Below are 20,667 nucleotides of genomic sequence, written 5' to 3'. Positions count from 1 at the left end.
TTAATTACTTAAAAATCATACAATGTGATTTTCAGGATTTTTGTTTTAGATTCCGTCTTCCACAGTTGAAGTGTACCTATGATAAAAATTACAGACCTTTACGTGCTTTGTAAGTGGGAAAACCTGCAAAATCGGCAGTGTATCAAATACTTGTTCTCCCCACTGTATATACATATATATATACACAAAGAATTAAGTTAAGCACCCCTACACAAAGAATTAAGTTAAGCACCCCCTAATCCTGTCCTGAACCTGAACCCCCTCGAGCACGTTTGGGACATGTTGGGACGACAAATTGCGAAGATGGTCCCTCCAATAGCCAATCTGGATGAATTGGAACGTGCATTACATCGGGAATGGAACAACCTGCCACAGCAACGCATACGACGGCTTACAGGGTCTATGAGACGTAGGGTTGAGTCAGTGATCCGATCACGTGGGTCCTACACACGTTATTGACGCAAAGATCGCTAGAGGTCTTCTCAGAACAATGACTGTACGTTAGAAAACATAAACGTCATCCACACTGTCCGTGATGGACCTATAGCTCCATACTTAAATTGAGGTGAAAATATGCCTAAAATTCCCAAAAAATTTCACCTTAAATTATTCAGAATAAAATATTGAAAACGGCATGATTGTTATGTTTTTATGTGACCATAATATCACTTCTCCAGAAAATATAGCAATATCATGGGTATATTACACTGTTTTGACGACAACAAACTTGTAATGTGCGAGGTTGTAAAAAAACGGGGGGGGGTGCTTAACTTAATTCTTTGTGTATATATACATACATATATATACATATATATATATATACATACATATATATACATACATATATATACATACATATATATACATACATATATATACATACATATATATACATACATATATTATACATACATATATATATACATACATACATATATATACATACATATATATACACACATATATATATATACATATATATACATACATATATATACATACATATATATACATACATATATATATACATACATATATATACATACATATATATACATACATATATATATATACATATATATACATACATATATATACATACATATATATATATATATATATATATATATATATATATACATATATATATATATATATATATATATATACATATATATATATATATATATATATATATACATATATATATATATATATATACATACATACATACATATATATATATATATATATATATATATATATATATATATATATATATATATATATATATACATATATATATATATATATATATATAAGCCTCAGGTATGATTTTGCAGGTGTCTACAAAGACACATCATAGAGTCTCATGTAATAGATGGATTGAACTCATATACTGTTCTCATACTGCGTATACCTCTCGTTACATTTGATGCAAATATGCAGTGAAAATATTATAAATTAATTGATAATGCTACACCGCCCGCTATACCACCCCCTGCACAGAAAGGTAGTGGGGATGGGGTAGAGGGAGATGGGAGGAGGGAAGGGAAGGGGTGGGTTGGGGGTCTGGAGGGATGGGGTGGTGTTGGAGAAGGTGAGGAAAGGAGTGGGATAAGGGAGGGGAAGGGCGGGAGGAGCGACACGGTGTTGCCTGATGATCCCGGGTGCCTTTGCTCATCTATAATATAAGAGAAAGTGTGTGTGTTAACATGTGTCAATGTATTTCCTCCATAACTCCAAAAACCATGAAACCTAGCGGCCTGAAACTTTGCATGCATGCTCAGGGAACTCAATGGGATGCCAAGGGAAATGAAACATGGGTATTTGAGTAAATTCAAACACCCCTTTTAAAGATAATTTAGGAGGTTCTCATCATAAATAAATAGCACCGCAAAGCGGGCGTAACCCCTCAGCCCATGCAGGGTGGAATCCAATTTCAAGATGGCTGCTGTGGCAGCAATATTGAAAATAACAGCGCGCCCATTTTCGAAAGAAACCTTCCTCTACTCAACCCCAACACACACTGCAAAAATGGATTTAATCGGACAAGCCGTTCTGCTTGAAATTGACGGAAACCAATTTCAAGATGGCTGCCGTGGCGGCCATATTGAAAATCGCAGGGCGTGCAAGAACCTTCCTCTCCTCAACCCAAACACACACTGCAAAAATGGATTTAATCGGACAAGCCGTTCTGATCAAAATTGATGGAAACAAATTTCAAGATGGCTGCCGTGGCGGCCATATTGAAAATCGCAGCGCACCCATTTTCGAAAGGCACCTTCCTCTACTGAACCCCAACACACACTGCAAACATGGATTTAATCGGACAAGCCGTTCTGCTCGAAATTGACGGAAACCAATTTCAAGATGGCTACCATGGCGGCCATATTGAAAATCGCAACGCACCCATTTTCAAAAGGAACCCTTCCTCTACCCAACCCCAACACACACTGCAAAAATGGATTTAATCGGACAAGCCGTTCTGCTCGAAATTGACGGAAACCAAAAGTTGACGGACGCCCGGATGGCTGCCGTGGCGGCCATATTGAAAATCGCAGCGCGCCCATTTTCAAAAGGAACCCTTCCTCTACCAAACCCCAACACACACTGCAAAAATGGATTTAATCGGACAAGCCGTTCTGCTCGAACTTGACGGAAACCAAAAGTTGACGGACGCCCGGATGGCTGCCGTGGCGGCCATATTGAAAATCGCAGCGCGCCCATTTTCGAAAGGAACCTTCGTCTACTCCACCCCAACACACTCTGCAAAAATGGATTTAATCGGACGAGCCGTTCTCCTTGAAATTGACGGAAACCAAAAGTTGACGGACGCCCGACCGACGCCCGTGACGACAATACCCCTTCGCCCAATTTGGGCTGAGGGGTGAAAAGCCTTACCAAGATGGTAGCATCCCGTCTTTGTCAGCTAGTTGTTACCTCGTATGGGTCATATGCTGCCATTTTCTTTGGCCTGCTCAGCAATGCCTTGACTTGGAACAGGCCGCAGTGGTTGCTGTACGATAAAGTGCTCAAGTTTTTTTTCACTTTCCTCCCTCCTCCCACCTCAAATTTTTTTTCCCACTTTCCTCCCTCCTCCCACCTCAAATTTTTTTTCCCACTTTCCTCCTCCCACCTCAATTTTTTTTCGACATTCCTCACTCATATCCTCGAATGCCTGATCCTCATACCTACGAATCACTGTGAGCATCACTTTTGTAGGTACTACAGTTTTAAAATTAGGAGCTCGAAGCAATTTAATGCGTTATATGAAACTATTTTCCCTACTCCTCTGAGCTTTCAAGGTTAACCACGAGGAAACTTCGTAGGATCACATTTTTTTTTATCACGATGCACCTTACTGGGCGATTTAAACAGTCATTTTCTCACAATTCATCACTATATAATTGGTGAGATGGTGAGCTCCGATGTGAAATGTGAAATGTGAAAAATTTCAGATGTGAAAAATAACTTATTTTGAATGTTACAATTGGTAAGATCAGCAAAGGAGTCACGTGACCTTAAAAATGTGCTCATCGCTAATTATTGAAAAACTGAAAATAGTACAAACACAAACTATACATCGATTTAAAGGTAATTATTCTGCTTATCTAAAGACATCATGTTTGTCGAAAAAAAAAAAGGTTACCACCTTCACTAACTTCTCCATATATACACTATGTGAAAAATTTAAGACAAGCAATTTTGATTCGTCGACAGGTTCTGGCTCTTGATGGAAAAACATTTAATATTGTCTACCCTAAAGCATTACAAAAATATGTTCAATTTTTGTTTATATTTCTGTTCAATATTTTGCATCTTGATAAATAAAATGTTTGTCTCCAAATATGTGCTTAATTGTGGTCGTCCAATAGATGTACGTTAGATCCCGGGCAATGTCGGGTGCCTTTGTGGGAGGAAGGAGGGTAAGGGTGGAGGTGGGAGGAAGGAGGAGGGGTGGTGGGATGGGAGGAGGCAGGGGATCGGCTGGACTGAAGGAGGGGAAGAGGTTGAAGGTGGGATCCGGCATTGCCCAGCTACACCGGGTACCTTAGTGGGAGGGGGAAGGGGAAGGGTAAGGGAGGAGGTGGGAGGAAGGAGAGAAATGGTGCAGGTGGGAAGAGGGAAGGGATGGGTTGGTGTGGCATGGGAGATCGGAGGGAGGGGAGGTGGGATGGGAGGAGACAGGGGATCGGGTGGATTGAGGGAGGGGAAGAGGTTGAAGGTGGGATCCGGCATTGCCCAGCTACACCGGGTACCTTAGTGGGAGGGGGAAGGGGAAGGGTAAGGGAGGAGGTGGGAGGAAGGAGAGAAATGGTGCAGGTGGGAGGAGGGAAGGGATGGGTTGGTGTGGCATGGGAGATCGGAGGGAGGGGAGGTGGGATGGGAGGAGACAGGGGATCGGGTGGACTGAGGGAGGGGAAGGGGTGGAAGGTGGGATCCAGCATTGCCCAGCAACGCCGGATACCTTTGCTGGTATATTTATATAAAAAAAAATATTCGTGCCTCACCAAATAAAGACTAAACAATTAAAGTGAAAAAGATATCTTAATATTTGGCATGGTTTTTCATGCTTGTGAAGAAAATATGCAACATTTAATTGTAGAAGAGGTGTCTCCGTTGAGCATTGTTGACCTTAGACCATAGTATGGTCCAAGTTGTGTTGTGTGGTGTATTTGGCAAGAAATGTCCAGTTGGCAGACCATTTATTATAAGAACAAACAAGTGGCATGTGCACAGCAGTGAGCCCTGTGTTCGTGTTCACATGATTCAATAATTTCATTGGATCCAGTGGTGTAATGGTTAGAGCGTCCACTCTGAGTCCGGGAAGATAGTGCTTCAAACTCGGGCTGTGTCACACTGAAGACGTTTAAAACGATACGTGGTGCTTCTTACTTCATGCTCATCTATCTATAATTCCAGTAATCTCTGTGTGTATGTTTGTTTGTACGTTTGTTTGTTTGTATGTCTGTGACCGCTGTTTCTCGACAACTACCGGTCCGATATACTTGAAACTTGCCAGGTATATTGCTGGGGACCCGAGGATGTGCCTTTTCAAGGTTTTAAATTAATCGCAGAAGTACTTACCGAGCTATGTCCAAAAAACGATTCAACCAATCAGAGAGCAGCGAGCTATCACGTGTGCCGAACGTGGCGAACACACTCTGCCTCGGATGGCACATTTGAGAGTGTATTCATTTATTTCCCGTCGGCAAACTATGTTGCCGTTAAACTATGTTTTAAAACTAATTATAAAACTAATAAAAACTAATTTGCGATTCATCGTAACTGCGATATACGACCTTCCGGACAGTGAGGACTGCACTTCCGGCATCCAATCACAGAACGCGTTATTGCGTAGGCGTGGCCGATGTGAGAGCGAGCTGATGCTGAGCCCAGCGCGTGCGCCATTACGGTACGTAATTCGATTTCTTCCGGAGAAAATAATAATTTCTCGATTTCTTATGCGCATTATCTATCTATAATTCCAGTAATCTCTGTGTGTTTGTTTGTTTGTACGTTTGTTTGTCTGTGACCGCTGTTTCTCGACAACCACGGGTCCGATATACTTTAAACTTGCCAGGTATATTGCTGGGGACCCGAGGATGTGCCTTTTCAAGGTTTCATATTAATCGGACAATTACTTACCGAGCTATGTCCAAAAAACGATTCAACCAATCAGAGAGCAGCGAGCTATCGCGTGTGCCGAACGTGGCGAACACACTCTGCCTCGGATGGCACATTTGAGAGCGTATTCATTTATTTCCCGTCGGCAAACTATGTTGGCGCTATGTTGGCGTTAAACGATGTTTTAAAACTAATTAAAACCCCGGGGGGATTGTCACTGTACTCGCAAGCCGTTCGCCGTTCGCTTTGGCGTTGCGAATGGACCAAAACATTTCATGAACCAAACCATTTCATGTAAAGCGTTCGCCGTTCGCTTTGGCGTTGCGAATGGACCAAAACATTTCATGAACCAAACCATTTCATGTAAATAGAGGGGGGGATATAATTTTAGATATAGATATAGTACGGGCATGCCCTAGTTTCTCCCAATTCAGTCAGAGCGAAGGGCGGAAGCGAAGAGCGTTGTTTTTTTTGTTTACGGGCGTACGGGCGGGGTAGAGCGTACGGGTAGCGTTTTTTTTTTTTTTGGCACATTTGAGAGCGTATTCATTTATTTCACGTTGGCAAACTATGTTGCCGCTATGTTGGCGTTAAACTATGTTTTACAACTAATTAAAACTAATTTGCGATTCTTTCGCTTTCCTGCGCATTTGTGCACGCTATGGCGATTTCTTTACCAAACTCCGCTAGCCGTTAGCTTTGGACCAAACCATTTCATGTAAATAGAGGGGGGGGGATTGTCACCGTACTCGCAAGCCGTTAGCTTTGGACCAAACCATTGCATGTAAATAGAGGGGGGGGGGGGGATATACTTTTAGATATATATATAGTACGGGCATGCCCTAGTCATTTGAAAGGGTAGAGCACAGACAAACAACGATAAGTTGGCAACACTAGCGTAAGGTTTGATGGGCCCCTCCTGTGTTGACGTTCCTTGTTTGATAGATCACGGGAAAGTTTTGAAGAATAGAAAAAGCTTGTTTAGTAATTTCACCGTTTTATTGAAAACATATGAAAGGCTAGAACAGCACACATTAGAGTGCATACCTTCACCAGGCTAAACAGCTTACGTTTTCTGTCCCACTGATAGGCCGTATCTGCATCCGGACCTTAACCAAAATCTATTTGGCTTGTTCTTGTCACCTACCAACTTGCCAACTTATGTTTTGTCATAATCCGTCCCTAACTTTTTGAGATATCATCCTATATATCGTTTTTGGCCCTATCTCTCAATGGTAAATAATCACTTAAAAAATTATAATATCCGGATTAGGATCCGGATCTTCACCACAAACAAATCGATTCGTTCTTGTCACAGACCCAACCTTCCCATCGTATTTTGTCATAATCTGTCCACAACTTTTTGAGATCACGTTATACATCGTTTTTCGCACGATCTCTCAATAGTGAATAATCATTTAAAACGTTATAATATCCAGATCAGGATCCAAATCTTCACCAACATCTAATCGTTTCGTGTTTGTGACACACCCAACCTGTCCACCAAATTTTCCGAATCCATACGTAACTTTTTGTGATATCCTGCTCACAGACAGACAGACAGACAAACAGACAGGGGTGAAAACATAACCTCCGTCCACCTTTGGTGGTGTAGGTAATAAAATAGATTTTTTTGAATTGAATGATGTATTTTCAAACCGCAGCTGAACTATCTCGTAGTGTACTGCTCAGTAGGTGTGAAAATATGAATGAATGATCGTTTTAAGGCCATTTTCCCCGCTAGAGCAGGGGTTAGCCTTGCGGGCCCCATGACAATCATGGTTCCCTGTTTGAGGCAATGTTTTTATGGCCGGATGCCCTTCCTGACGCCAACCCTTGGTCACGCATCTTACGATGCGCTTTTTGAGATCACGTTACTTGTGTGAAGATGTACGATGTACCTATTCGATGTACCTATTTCTAAGCCGGGGTACACACCGGGATCATTCATCCCAGCAAGCTGGTACTCAATTTGCCGACTTCGGAAGGATGACAGGCTGAGTCAACCCCCATGGTGTTAATTCAGCGATCGACCAGGATTCGAACCCAGGATCCCAGGATCCCAAGCCAGCACCCTAACCACTAAGCCAACACCAGGCTACTGCTCATTAGGTGTACTGTATATAAACAACTCGCCACCAATTTTACAGAGAACAATGTTTTTGTACTTCCTCCCTAAACAACCTGTAGTATGCGTCAACACAATTATATAGTCAACAAGTTTTTAGAGTACACATTTGTCCAGAATTTCCTTGGTTTAGTTATTCTGTTCTCTGAACAATCCTGATTACAAGAGTTAATTTGAAGAGGATGTAGATAAGTGTGAAAGTAGGTCTAGGGAAAATGATATTACTCACGTGCACCATTATTGCCTACACTAGCGTATATCGGCTCCCGATGCTCGTCTCACCACACGTTGCTACAGAGGCACAGGCTTGTTTTAACTGAGGATTATGACTGTACGTGAGTTCGGCTGTGTTGTCATGATTTACACCAATAAAAATACAAACACTTTTTTGTCCAAATTTATTTGTAATATTGGTGATATTATTTATTTGTAATATAAAAAGGTCCAAGTGGTCTAAAGCACGAAATGGTCAATGGTTCAAGCTGGTCTAATGGGTCGAAAGCATCTTAAGGTCTTTGGGGTCTTCGTGGTCTTTAATAGGATTCAAGATCTTTGTGTCTTTTGGGTCTTCGGAGTCTTTTGGGTCCTCTGGGTCTTTAACCTCTTTTTGGTGTTCTGGGTCTTTAACCTCTTTTGGGTCCTCTGGGTATTTTGGGTCTTCCGGGTATTTAAGGGTCTTTTGGGTCCTCGAGGCCTTTTGGGTCTTTTGGGTCCTCTAGATCTTTGGGATTGTTTATGTCTTGTGGGACTTCAGGATCTTTTGGGTATTCAGGGTCTTTTGGATATGCTGGGTCTTTTGGGTATTTGGGGGTATTTGGGGTCTTTTGGGTATTTAAGGGTCTTTGGGGTGTTTTTTTTGGGGGGGTATTCAGGGTATTTTGGATCTTCTAGGTCTTCTGTGTATTTGGGATATTTTGGGTCTTCACGATCTTTTGGGTATTCAGGGTCGTTTACCTCTTCAGGGTATTTTGGGTTGTTGGGGTCTTTAGGGGCCTTATGGGGTCTTGGGGGACTAAAAAGGGTCTTCAAAGGTCAAAGGGGTCTCAGTCGTCTAAAGGGTCGGAAGGTATATTCCAACAGTGCGTAAATAATTATAGACATACGTAATTAATAGGCAGGATGCAACCGACATTCAAACAGGACATGGATAATAGATTTATAGCTACGCAGCTTCACTGCCTCACCCCTCAACACCTGGACCGTGTTTTTCGGTTTTATATATATATATAAATGTATTTGAAGAGGAAGATTTAGTCACAAATATACATACATAACCATATACGTTTGCTCCATTATTATAAGATACACCAATGACTGGCACATTTAACCTGATAGAGGATGATAAGCCACTCATTGACACAAGATAACTGCTTGGAGAGGGTCAAGCCCAAACCCCAACAAATTGAACATGTATATAATGCAATCTATCAGTTGAAATACGAGTCCAAATTCTGGCAGTCAGCATCAAGCCAACTTATTCACGAAGACTCATATCTCAATCCTTTTTATGAATTGTTTCATGATATCACTTGTTATTTCACATTTATTTTATATCCTATTAGAAAAGCATTCAATAGAAAATTGTAAATATAGAATAATTCTATAGAATATTGGAAATATATTCAATATATTCATGATTGTATGATGTTGTTATACCATTCCTAAAATCATGACAAATATGCCAATATTGTAACATGTCCGATGTCCGATGTAACCACACAAAAAAAACATAGCATGACATAATTTAGACCAGCTGGGAATTTTACTTTATTCATCCTATCCTTGATCAGGTTAAGAAACTACAGGCTCTCAATGGAAGATAACCAAATATAATTTATGTTTGACTGAGCTGCCAGGACATCCTAGAAGTATGTACAGTGCCTTCAGAAAGTATTCACACCCCTTGACTCTTTTCACATTTTGTTGTGTTACAGCCTGAATTGAAAATGGATTAAATTGAGATTTATTTGTCAATGATCTTCACATAATACTCCGTAATGTCAAAGTGGATTTTTTTTCAACATTTTTACTAAATAATTTAAAATGAATACAGAAATATATAATTTACATAAGTATTCAACCCCCTGAGGCAATACTTTGTAAAAGCGCCTTTAGCAGCGATTACAGCTTTGAGTCATCTTGGGGATGTCTGTACCAGCTTTGCACATCTGGATTTGGGGGAGTTTCTCCCATTCTTCCTTGGAAATCGGCTCAAGATCTGTTAAGTTGGATGGGGAGCATCAGTGAAGAAGAATCTTCAAATGTTTCCACAGATTCTCAATGGGATTCAAGGCTGGGCTTTCACTGGTCCAATCAAGGACTATCATATTCTTGTTCTGAAGACATTCCAGTGTTGCTTCGGCTGTATGCTTGGGGTCATTTTCTTGTTGGTATGCAAATTTTTACCGCAGTCTAAGGTCTTTTGTACTCTGAAGCAGGTTCTCCTCAAGGATTTGTCTGTATTCGGCTCCAATCATTGTTCCCTCTATCCTTACAAGTCTCCCAGTCACTGCTGCTGAAAAGCATCATCATAGCATGATGCTGCCACCACCATGCTTCATGGTATATATGGGTGTTAGATGGGCGATGAATTGTGTTTGGTTTCTGCCAGATGTGACACTTTACATTAAATCTTCGTCTCATCAGACAACAGAATATTTTGCACCATGCTCTCAGTCTTTCACGTTCCTTTTTGCAAACTCCAGAAGTGCTGTCATGTGCCTTTTTCTCAGGAGTGGCTTCTGTCTGTCCACTCTCCAATAAAGCCTAGATTTGTGTAGTTATGCAGAGACTGTTTTCCTTCCTGCAGATTCTTCTATCTCAACCAAGGAACACTGTAGTTCTGTCAGCGTGGTCATTTGGTTCATGGTCACCTCCCAGACCAAGGTCCATCCTTGCCCAGTTCAGTTTGCTTGGACGGCCAGCACTGGGAAGAATCTGTGTAGGTCCATATTCTATCCATTTCCTAATGATTACGCTCGTTGTGCTCTTTGGAACTTTCAACACTGTAGAGATTGTTTTATACCCTTCCCCAGATCTATGCCTCCTCACAATTCTATCTCTGAGTTATATGGCCAGTTCCTTGGACTTCATGGTGGAGTTTCTGCTCTGACATGCACTGTAGACTGTGGGTCCTCATATTGAAAGGTGTGTTTCTTTCTAAATAATGTCCAATCAGTTAAATTGTCCACAGGTGGACTCCAATCAAGTTGCAGAAACATCCCAAGGATGATCAAAGGAAATTGGATCCACCTGAGCTCAATTTAGAGTGTCATAGCAAAGGGGTTGAATAGTTATTACGTCGTTACTTATCCAATCTCAACTAAGCTTCGTAGAAAGATTAAGGGTCACACGATGGAGGTTGTAGTGACTTAATTTGCCCCTCTCCCCAAGGGGGATTTCCACCGTTGTCGAAATCGATGTTAAGGTGTACGTACATCAGTGTTAAGATAGCAATTCGTGGTATTTTTTCAAAGGCTGCTTGCAATAACAAAAGTAATAACAATACAAAATAATAATTATGTATTGTTAATATTAATGCATAATATTAATGTTATTTCAAAACAATATTAATATTATTATATTATCCATCCTCCAAAATGGGGTTTTCCTCCTTGGACAAACACTGTGTTAATGTGTATAATTAGCTTATCGTGGCATTTCATGGGCCACTCCTACCAGAATTTTTTATGCCTCCGCCTACGAAGTCGCCGGAGGGCATTATGTTTTCGGGTTGTCCGTCTGTCCGTACGTCCGCATGGGCTAACCCTCGTTTTTCTCAGCAACTATATGTCTGATTGAGACGAATCTTTCAGGATAGGAGTGGCACCCATGCAGAATGTTTTTATGATAATTGTGACGTTATAGGTCACGTGGTATGGTAGCCATCTTGGATTAAAAGCAAATAATTTAAAAAATATTTATCGGAAACCACTGAATGTAAAAATGTGAAACTTGGCACATTGTCAACACTCATAATGGGGAACAAAGGCATGATAATGATGACATCATAGGTGAAGTGGTATACCAGCCAAAAATGTTTTAATTGAATTCCTTATCCCAAATATCTGAAATTGCATTCGCATGATCTATGACTCATTTGTATTGAAATATTAAATTTATGACATCATATGTCACATGGTTTGGCTGCCATATTGGATTTAACCTAAAACCTTAAAAAAACATCTTCTCCCAAACCACCAAATCCATTGACTCAAAACTTTACGTGTGTCATTGAATAGGCATGTCGATTAAAAGATGATCATGAAAATAGAATTGGTCACATGGTGTGGCAGCCATATTGGATTGAAGGAAAATATTAAATAATTATATCTCTGAAACCGCTCACCCTATCGATGGAAAATTTTACAAATATCATCTAACACCACTGCTGCATATTTTGAAAATGATGATGACATAGGTCACGTGGTTTGCTAGCCATCTTGGATAGAAAACGAACGTTATCCAATCAACACGCAACTTCACAAACGTGATCCCCTCCCCATACATATGCAGAGCGTACATTTTAAAGATCATGTGTGTTGTGGTATCGCAGCCATATTAGCTTGTAAGCCGATATTAAAAAAAAATCCTTCTCTGAAACTGCTTCACCGATCGATGTGAAACCTGTCATGGCTGGTGAAAATGTGATACTTGAAAACAGCTGAAGGGATTTAAATTCAAACTTGTTTATTTTTAGGCATCCACCCGTTGTCATCTACCCATTGTGGGACTCTGAGGAGGCATATTGGTGACACAGTCACATTGTTCTAGTTTATTATAAACCACAAACACATACGATTACCTTATTAAACAGTCGCTACTGCTATTTAGCACTAAACTGAAAGGGAGGAACATGGTGTTCTTGAGGCCCGAGCCTAGATTTACTGTAATCTATATACCTCAGAGGGGATAATAACATGACCCTTCCTCTGCCACTCCCGCAAGGAGCGGATGTACTTGTATACTCTATAAACAACTAAAAACAACACTCTTTGGTGAAAGCTGGGTTGATTTAAGCAACCAGTTATCTTTTCAATCACCATCCATGTGAAGAAATATATTTTGCAAAATGCCTTCCAATTAATTATTTATGGAGTTAAAAATACAATATAATGGAGGTCTTTGGGCTGGGAAATGAGTTTATTTACAGTCACGTGAAAAAGTAAGTACACCGCATGTAAAGTTTTGACTTTTTCAACATATTTCAACATACAGCTATTTGATCTTAATTTCAACAATATTGATAGATAAAGGTGATATAATATAACAAATATCATGAAACATTTACATTTTGTAGTCCATTGTATAATTTAAATACACATAAATGCAAATTTCACATGTGGAAAAAGTAAGTACACCCTTGGCTCTAATAGGTGGTATTGGCCCCTCTGGCAGAAACAACCTCAAGTAGGCGTTTCTTATAACTGTCTATGAGTCTCTGACATCGACTGGGAGAAATTTTTGCCCACTCCTTCATGCAGAATTCTTTCAGCTGTGCGATGTTTGAGGGGTTTCTTGCATGCACAGCTCGTTTCAAATCCCCCCACAACATCTCGATGGGATTTAGATCCGGGCTTTGACTTGGCCATTCCAGAACCCTCCATTTCTTTCTTTTCAGCCATTCCTTAGTGGATTTACTGGTATGTTTAGGGTCATTGTCATGTTGCAAGGTCCACCTTCGGTTGAGCTTCAACTTTCCGACAGATGGCCTCACATTATGCTCAAGCACCCTCTGGTACAATGAAGAATTCATAGTGGCTTCTATGATGGTGAGCTGCCCAGGCCCTGATGCAGCAAAGTAGCCCCAAACCATAATATTTCCACCACCATGCTTTGCAGTTGGTATCCGGTTTTTGTGGTCAAATGCTGTCTTTGGTTTTCGCCAAACATGTCTTCTGGTACTGTGGCCAAATAGCTCTACCTTTGACTCATCTGTCCAGAGCACAATGTTCCAGAAGTGCTGGTCTTTGCCTCGGTGTTCATTGGCAAACTTTCGTCTTGCCCTGATGTTCTTTCTGGACAGCAAAGGTTTCCTCCTGGCACACCTCCCAGTCCTCCCATGTAGATCAAATTTGTGCAGCCTCTTTCTAATGGTAGACTCTAGCACTTTGACATCAACAGTGGCAAGAGCAACCCGTAGGTCCCGTGATGACATTCTGGGGTTCTTAGAGACTTCTTTCAGCATCTTGCGGTCTGCTCTCAGGCTAGACTTGCTGGGGCGGCCTGGCCTGAACAAGTTGGCAGTTGTTTGGAATCTTCTCCACTTGTAGATGGTCTTCCGGACAGTCGAATGATTGATTTCAAATTGTTTGGAGATCTTTTTAAATCCCTTCCCAGACTCGCAGGCATCTATAACCTTCTTTCTGAAAGCCTCAGATAGCTCTTTTGATCTAGGCATGGTGATGCCGCACACTTCAACAACAAAGAGCAAACCAAACTAAATGTCAGGTTTAAATAAGACAGGTTCCTCCAAGATCCTCTCTCACGATGTTCTAATCATTTGCACCTGAGCTGGTGCACCTGATTCTAATTTTAGGTATTTGAAGTTGGTGATAAATGTAGGCGTGTACTTGCTTTTTCCACATGCGAAATTTGCATTTATGTTTATTTAAATTATACAATGGACTACAAAATGTAAATGTTTCATGATATTTGTTATATTATATCAACTTTATCTATCAATATTGTTGAAATGAAGATCAAATAGCTGTATGTTGAAATATGTTGAAAAAGTCAAAACTTTACATGGGGTGTACTTACTTTTTCACATGACTGTATGTTGATAATATCTTACAAATCTCATTAAATACGATACGCTATAAACACCCGCTCCATCTGGGAGCAGCCTGAGGGAAGGGGGGTGGGGGGGGGGGGGGGGGAGAGGATATTGGGGGAGGTAGGGCAAATGTATTTTTTGTCATAGATAGTAATCATCCCCTGTTCATAGCAGGAATTATTAAACAACACGTGTCCATCATAAAAATAAAAATAAAAACCACAAAAAAAAAACACGTGTCCATCATACATCAAATATAAACTGTTCCACATGTACAGTCGAAAATCGTAAGTTGACTTCCTCCCCCCCCCCTCCCCCCCCCCCGCCCCCCACTCGTTGGTGGGATCTTTTTGTGCCAATGAGCCGACCAGGGTAGCCGCAGCATGTTTGCAAAATTTGGTGGACATTGGCCTAGCCGTGTTTTTTTCTATGGTTTTCAAATGTACATATGAGTAATGCTTTTTTATATAGTCGGTTTCACCTAGTGGTGATGGCACTGAGCTGCCAACCCCAATTGATTATCGGTTAAAATGTCGAATCTGACAGACGGTGGTTGTATTAAAGATTTGCGATTCTTAGTTAATAGTGCTCGAGCAAGACTCAGATGGATTACTATTTTGCTATTGGATTGTTGATTAAACTACATTGATGACTTTAATGAGAGGGTCATATTTCTACATCGTCTGGCTTCACCCAATCATGCATGTGGTTGACACAAATGCCCTGATGGTAACTTGGGACAGACTTGTCACTTATGAAAAGGTAGCATTACCCACGCCACTTCACTGAATGTTTTTTTTGAAAATCATTAATTACATGAGACACATTGCTGAGTCCTCCTTCTGCTTCTCACAAGTGACCCATCAGTATTAACAGTCACAAAGTGTCTATGGTGAAGTTGCAAGATAACTTATGACAAAATAAGTATTTCTCACACTGAAATTAGTTTTTTCTCCACAATATTATCTTCAGTGTCACAAATGCAATTTCCTGACTGCTGCAATAAATATAAAGCCAAAAATGAAATTCCACAACTTACCCTCAATGTTTCTAATTTTCCGTCGCACATCAAACATAATCTGTTCTGAAAAAAAGAGAAAACGTACCGTCAATATCTCAAGCAGTATTCGGAATGCAGGTGAAAAACTACCTGATTTGATTTTAATGTGATGTTACAAATGAATGACCGGTCATCATCAAAATGTGGCACAATAGAATAATAATTATATTATTCTGCAGACCAAGCAACATTGATTAAGTTTTATTAAACTAACAACACTCGGGATTCTAAAAGTCAAACAGAGAAAATAAAGGAAATATGTATCCAGTGAAATGGTATTTCAACACTTAGGTAGACAAACAGTGGTAAGATTTATGATGTTTGCACTCAGCATGTCTTTTTCAAACGACAAACAATGATGATCCAGGATATTCTCAATCATATTACATCATTATTATAAATTAAGATTCTCCAAACTACATGCAGCATTTGAATGCATTAAGGAAGTGATCCATTCATGGTGAAAATATTATATTAACAAGGCGCATGTGACTGTGTGTGACTGTGCCGAAGAAAATAAATGTTAAAGTAAATAACCTTCACTTGTAGCCTGAAGTATAGTTATATTTGTTTCTCACCAATGAAAATGTTAAAATGACTATAATTAGGTCATGCCCTTAAAAATATGTCAAGGTCAAAATAAGTTATGTCAACTCCACACACTTTATGTTCACATTATTGATGCAAAATTTAATTCCGAAAGTCCCAGCCGGCTCTGAGATACAGCTCAAGTCAAGGGTCTTCCTGGGGTCAAAGTGGATCCAGGTTCCCCCCCATCTCCCGACACCCCTCCTGAACCGCCCCCACCCCAAACATAGGAATTTGCTTTTTCCTCCGAAACTACAAACACTATTTCAATGTAACTTGACCACAACCTTCATCACCGGTGATGTACCAATGTTCACGGCATTTGATGATACTGTTTAAAATACCTCTAGTCGGTGTAGTATACTGCTTTATTCTACCAAGGGAGCACAAAGGGGTATTGCCCCTACTCTTTTAATACCATTAACAAACTTTGGTGCATCACATGTACGAAGGTTGTGGTCAAGTTTCATCAGAATTCCGTGTGTATTTTCAGAGAAAAAAGCAAATACATATTGTGGTGGGCAACCCCCCTCCTCCCAATCACCCCTCCTCCCTCCCCCATAGTAGACCCCCTTCGGGCACAATTCCCTCCTCCGGTATGATAGACCTGAGCCTCGTCCTGGAGGGGGGGTTGCTATCTTTATAAAAAACTCTCTTCCTCACTCGCCCTGCACTGCCCTCTCTCCACCTCACCCCCAGGAATACCTTTGGCTACGGCTTCCCCTTCGCTCCCACCTTTTGTTCATATGTGTGTTGTACCGTCCACCAAACAGTGATGACTCCATCTACATCTCACTGTCTGATAACATGGACCAACTTCTATCTACCCATCCCAACTCTCTCTTCCTCATATGTGGTGATTTCAATTGTCACCACGCCAGTTGGCTGGGTGTGGGTACCTCTCTCACCTGCCATGGCTCTTCAGCAAAGGACTTCTGTGACTCACTGGGACTGACACAATCTGTCAATTTCCCGACCCGGATCTCAGTCAATGGAGCATCTTCTCTTCTGGACTTGGTTATGACTAACTTCCCTGAAAATGTCTGCTGCTCTTCTTCTGCTCCAATCGGCTCATCTGATCATGTGCTTGTTAAAGTGGACATCTCTCTGACCATTGTCAGAGAGCCTCCTCAGCGTCGTCGAGTCTGGCATTTCACTCAGGCCAACAGGCACGGTCTTCAAGCAGCCATCAATCATCTGGACTGGTCTCCCATCTCTACTGCCTCTGACATCAACTCATCCTGGGAATTCTTCCAAAGTAAATTGCTCTCTCTCATGCACAGATTTATCCCATCTCGTCTTCAGTTGTCATACCCTTCCTCCCGTCCATGGTACACGGAATCTTGTGGTGAGGCTATTGCCCAGAAACAACTTGCTTTCGTCTCCTGGAAAGCAAATTCAATGGAAGGAAATCTCATTTCCTTTCACAAAGCCCGAAACAAGTGTGTGTCCACCCTCAGGAGAGCCAGGAAACAATATCTCTCCGTTCTCAGGACAGAACTCTCTTATCTGTCTCCCTCTTGCAAATCCTGGTGGCGTCTGGTCAAATCTGTTTCTGGTGGTTGTTCCCCCTCCATCCCCTCCCTCACCTCAAACGGCCACACGGCTGACTCCGCACGTGAAAAAGCTGAATGCCTCAACTCTGTGTTTGCCTCTAAATCTTGTGTCCCAAACCCATCCCTCTCTGTACCCACCGTACCCAGTCGTACCCAGCTGCTCCTGGACTCTGTGTCCTTTCCTCCTGACAAGGTGGAAAAGTTTCTGTCAACCCTCGACTCTGATTCTGCAACTGGACCTGACAGCATCAGCCCACGGGTCCTAAAATCTTGTTCTTCCACTCTTTCACTCCCTCTCTCTGTTCTCTTCACCCTCTCTTTTGCTCAAGGTCATCTGCCATCTGCTTGGAAATCTGCCAACATCACCGCTTTGCACAAAAAAGGTGCAAAAACAGATCCCAGCAACTACATACCAATCAGCCTTCTCCCAATTATCAGCAAAGTCATGGAATCCATCATTGCTTCAGATATGAAATCTTTCCTCTTCTCCAATGGCTTGATCTCTGATCATCAATTTGGTTTCAGACCTGGTCACTCTACTCTGGACATGCTGCTTCTGCTTTCTCAACAATGGATGGAGGTCCTCAATGCCAAACAGGAAATTAGAGCTGTCTCCCTTGACATATCACGTGCCTTCGATACGGTCTGGCACCCCGCTCTGCTCACCAAACTCTCCTCTGTTGGTATCCATGGAAATCTCCACGCATGGCTGGCGGACTTCCTCTCTAGTCATAGTCAACATGTGGCTCTGAATGGGTTTCTCTCATCTCCTCTTCCTGTTCAGGCTGGAGTTCCCCAAGGCAGTGTTCTGGGCCCTGTGCTTTTTCTGGTCTTCATCAATGATCTCTCTGACTCTCTTGAAAATCCTCTCTATCTCTTTGCTGATGACTCTACTCTCTGTCGCTCCATTCTTCATCCCTCAGATCGGCAGTCTGCAGCCTCCTCACTCTCTGCAGACCTGGACAAAATCACAGACTGGGCAAACAAGTGGAACATGTCTTTCAATCCTGACAAATCTCACACTCTTACGATGTCTCTCCGAAAAGACCGACTGGACAACCCTCCCATCCACTTTCTGAATAATCCTCTCCAAGAAGTTCTGTCACTCAAGCTTTTGGGTCTCACTATCTGCCATGATCTTTCCTGGGAAAACCACATTTCAAATCTGGCCTCCAAAGCCAGTCACCGACTGGGCATCCTCCGTCGTGCGAAGTCCTTCCTTGGCACACCTGAGCTCCTCACCAGATATAAGGCTTTCATCCTCAGCTCAATGGAATACTGCTCTCCCCTCTGGGCTGGTGCTCCTGCCTCACACCTAGCTCGTCTTCACGCTGTTGAAACCAAAGCATTCAGAATCATTGGAATCTCCCGCGATGAAGCTAACTCCAAGGGCCTCTCACTCACTCACCCCAGGCAGGTTGGTGGTCTTTCCGTCTTCTACCGACTCCTCTCTGGCCTTGCCCCCCCAGCTCTCTCTGGGCTCTGTCCCGCAAATATTCCTACAGGTCGCACAAGATCTGCCTGCAACCCTCTTATGGTTAAACTGCCAAAATCAAGACTCTCTGCTCACCTTCACTCCTTCATTCCTCTTTTCTCCCGCGTCTGGAACAAACTCCCTCACTCTCTTCAATCCCACTCCACCCTCCAGCTCTTTAAAACAGCTGTTCACCACCATCTCTTATCTTCCCCCATCCAAAACCTTGATCTTTTCTATCCCCGCTAATTTCACCCCAATTCCACTTTTTTGAAATACCAACTTCTGTCCTGGAAGTCCTTGGTGTCCTTGTGTTTTATACATCTCCCACCCCCCCCCCCCCCCAAGCCCTCTCCCTCCCACACATCTCCCTGCTCTAAAATGTTGTGTGCTCTCAAGTGTTTGTGTGCTTCCCCTTCTCTTGTCTTCCGCTCCCTCTTTTTATATATTTTGTTTGTCTGGTTGATTTGTTTGTGAAGTAAATGTCAGCTCTTTCAAGAGCCTCGATTCAGTATACAAAAAAAAAAAAAAAAAAAAAAATTGTCAGGTTTCATCGAATTTGGGTGTGTCGTTTAGGAGAAGAAGGAAAATACATATTTTGGGGGGAGCGGGGCGGAGGGGGGGGGGCAGACCTGGACTCACCTTGACCCCCGGTAGATACCTAAGATCCAGATTTTTGTGATGCCGTGAGCAAACTTGAGTTGCAACATACTAAGTATAACTTTAGCCAAGTTTGGACGCAATCCCATCTAACAGTTTCGGAGAAGGAGTTGTAAGTGTTTTCAGACTGACTGACTGACGGACAACGTGCTATCCCATAAGCTCCCCGGAACTACGTTCCAGGTGAGCTAAAAACTGAGAGACTGAAAAAACACAGGTGTGATCAATCACCTTGAAAATCTCTTGGATTCTCCTGAAAACTTGAGTTTGGGGTTTGTTCACATGTAGGTCGGTTACACTGAATCAAAGTAAAGTTTTTTCCAAACCGCATCCGTTATGTTTTTATGGTATGTCTTTGCCCCTGTCTGCTATCTGTATTTTTATCCAAGGCCAAGCCTGGTGTTGGCTTAGCGGTTAGGTTGCCGGCTTGGGATCCTCGGATCCTGGGTTTGAATCCCAGTCCAATCTCTGAATTAATGCCAGGGGGGTTGACTCAGCCTGTCATCCTTCTGAGGTCGGAAAATTGAGTACCAGGTAACTGGTAATTCCCTGCGCGTCGCAAGAGGCGACTAACAGGGTTGGTGGCAGGAAGGGCATCCGGCCATAAAACATTGCTTCAAAAAGTGGACCAAGGTGCCCAAAAAAGGCCAACCCCCGCTCTGCAGGGAAAAATGGCCTTAAAAGGCGGTTCATCTTGCCTAGGCCTTCTTGGATTGCCTCGGCTTAATTTTCTCGGTTTTGAGGGCTGTTTGGTCATCCTGTTTCTTGCTTTTTCCACAAAAAATTTGGTCT

General features: G+C 41.9%; 1 protein-coding gene across 18 annotated transcripts in view; it reads right to left on the bottom strand.

The window, feature by feature from the left end:
- LOC137423219 (DNA (cytosine-5)-methyltransferase 3A) overlaps positions 1-20,667 on the bottom strand; it is a 549,884-nt gene that overhangs the window by 164,552 nt on the left and 364,665 nt on the right. For all 18 annotated transcript variants that reach the window (XR_010983654.2, XR_010983655.2, XM_068110127.2 and 15 more), the window contains one exon: positions 15,577-15,621. Coding sequence is in view for 16 of the 18 variants with exons in the window: in XM_068110127.2 (XP_067966228.1) it covers positions 15,577-15,621 (45 nt within the window). In the remaining 2 variants the exon portion in view is untranslated. The remainder of the gene's footprint in view (positions 1-15,576; positions 15,622-20,667) is intronic.

Source organism: Myxine glutinosa, chromosome 3 (genome assembly GCF_964187855.1).
Source record: "Myxine glutinosa chromosome 3, kmMyxGlut1.1, whole genome shotgun sequence".
Lineage (NCBI taxonomy): Eukaryota > Metazoa > Chordata > Myxini > Myxiniformes > Myxinidae > Myxine > Myxine glutinosa.
The sequence above is the reverse complement of the archived record's forward strand: the minus strand, read 5'-3'. Positions and strand labels throughout refer to the sequence as shown.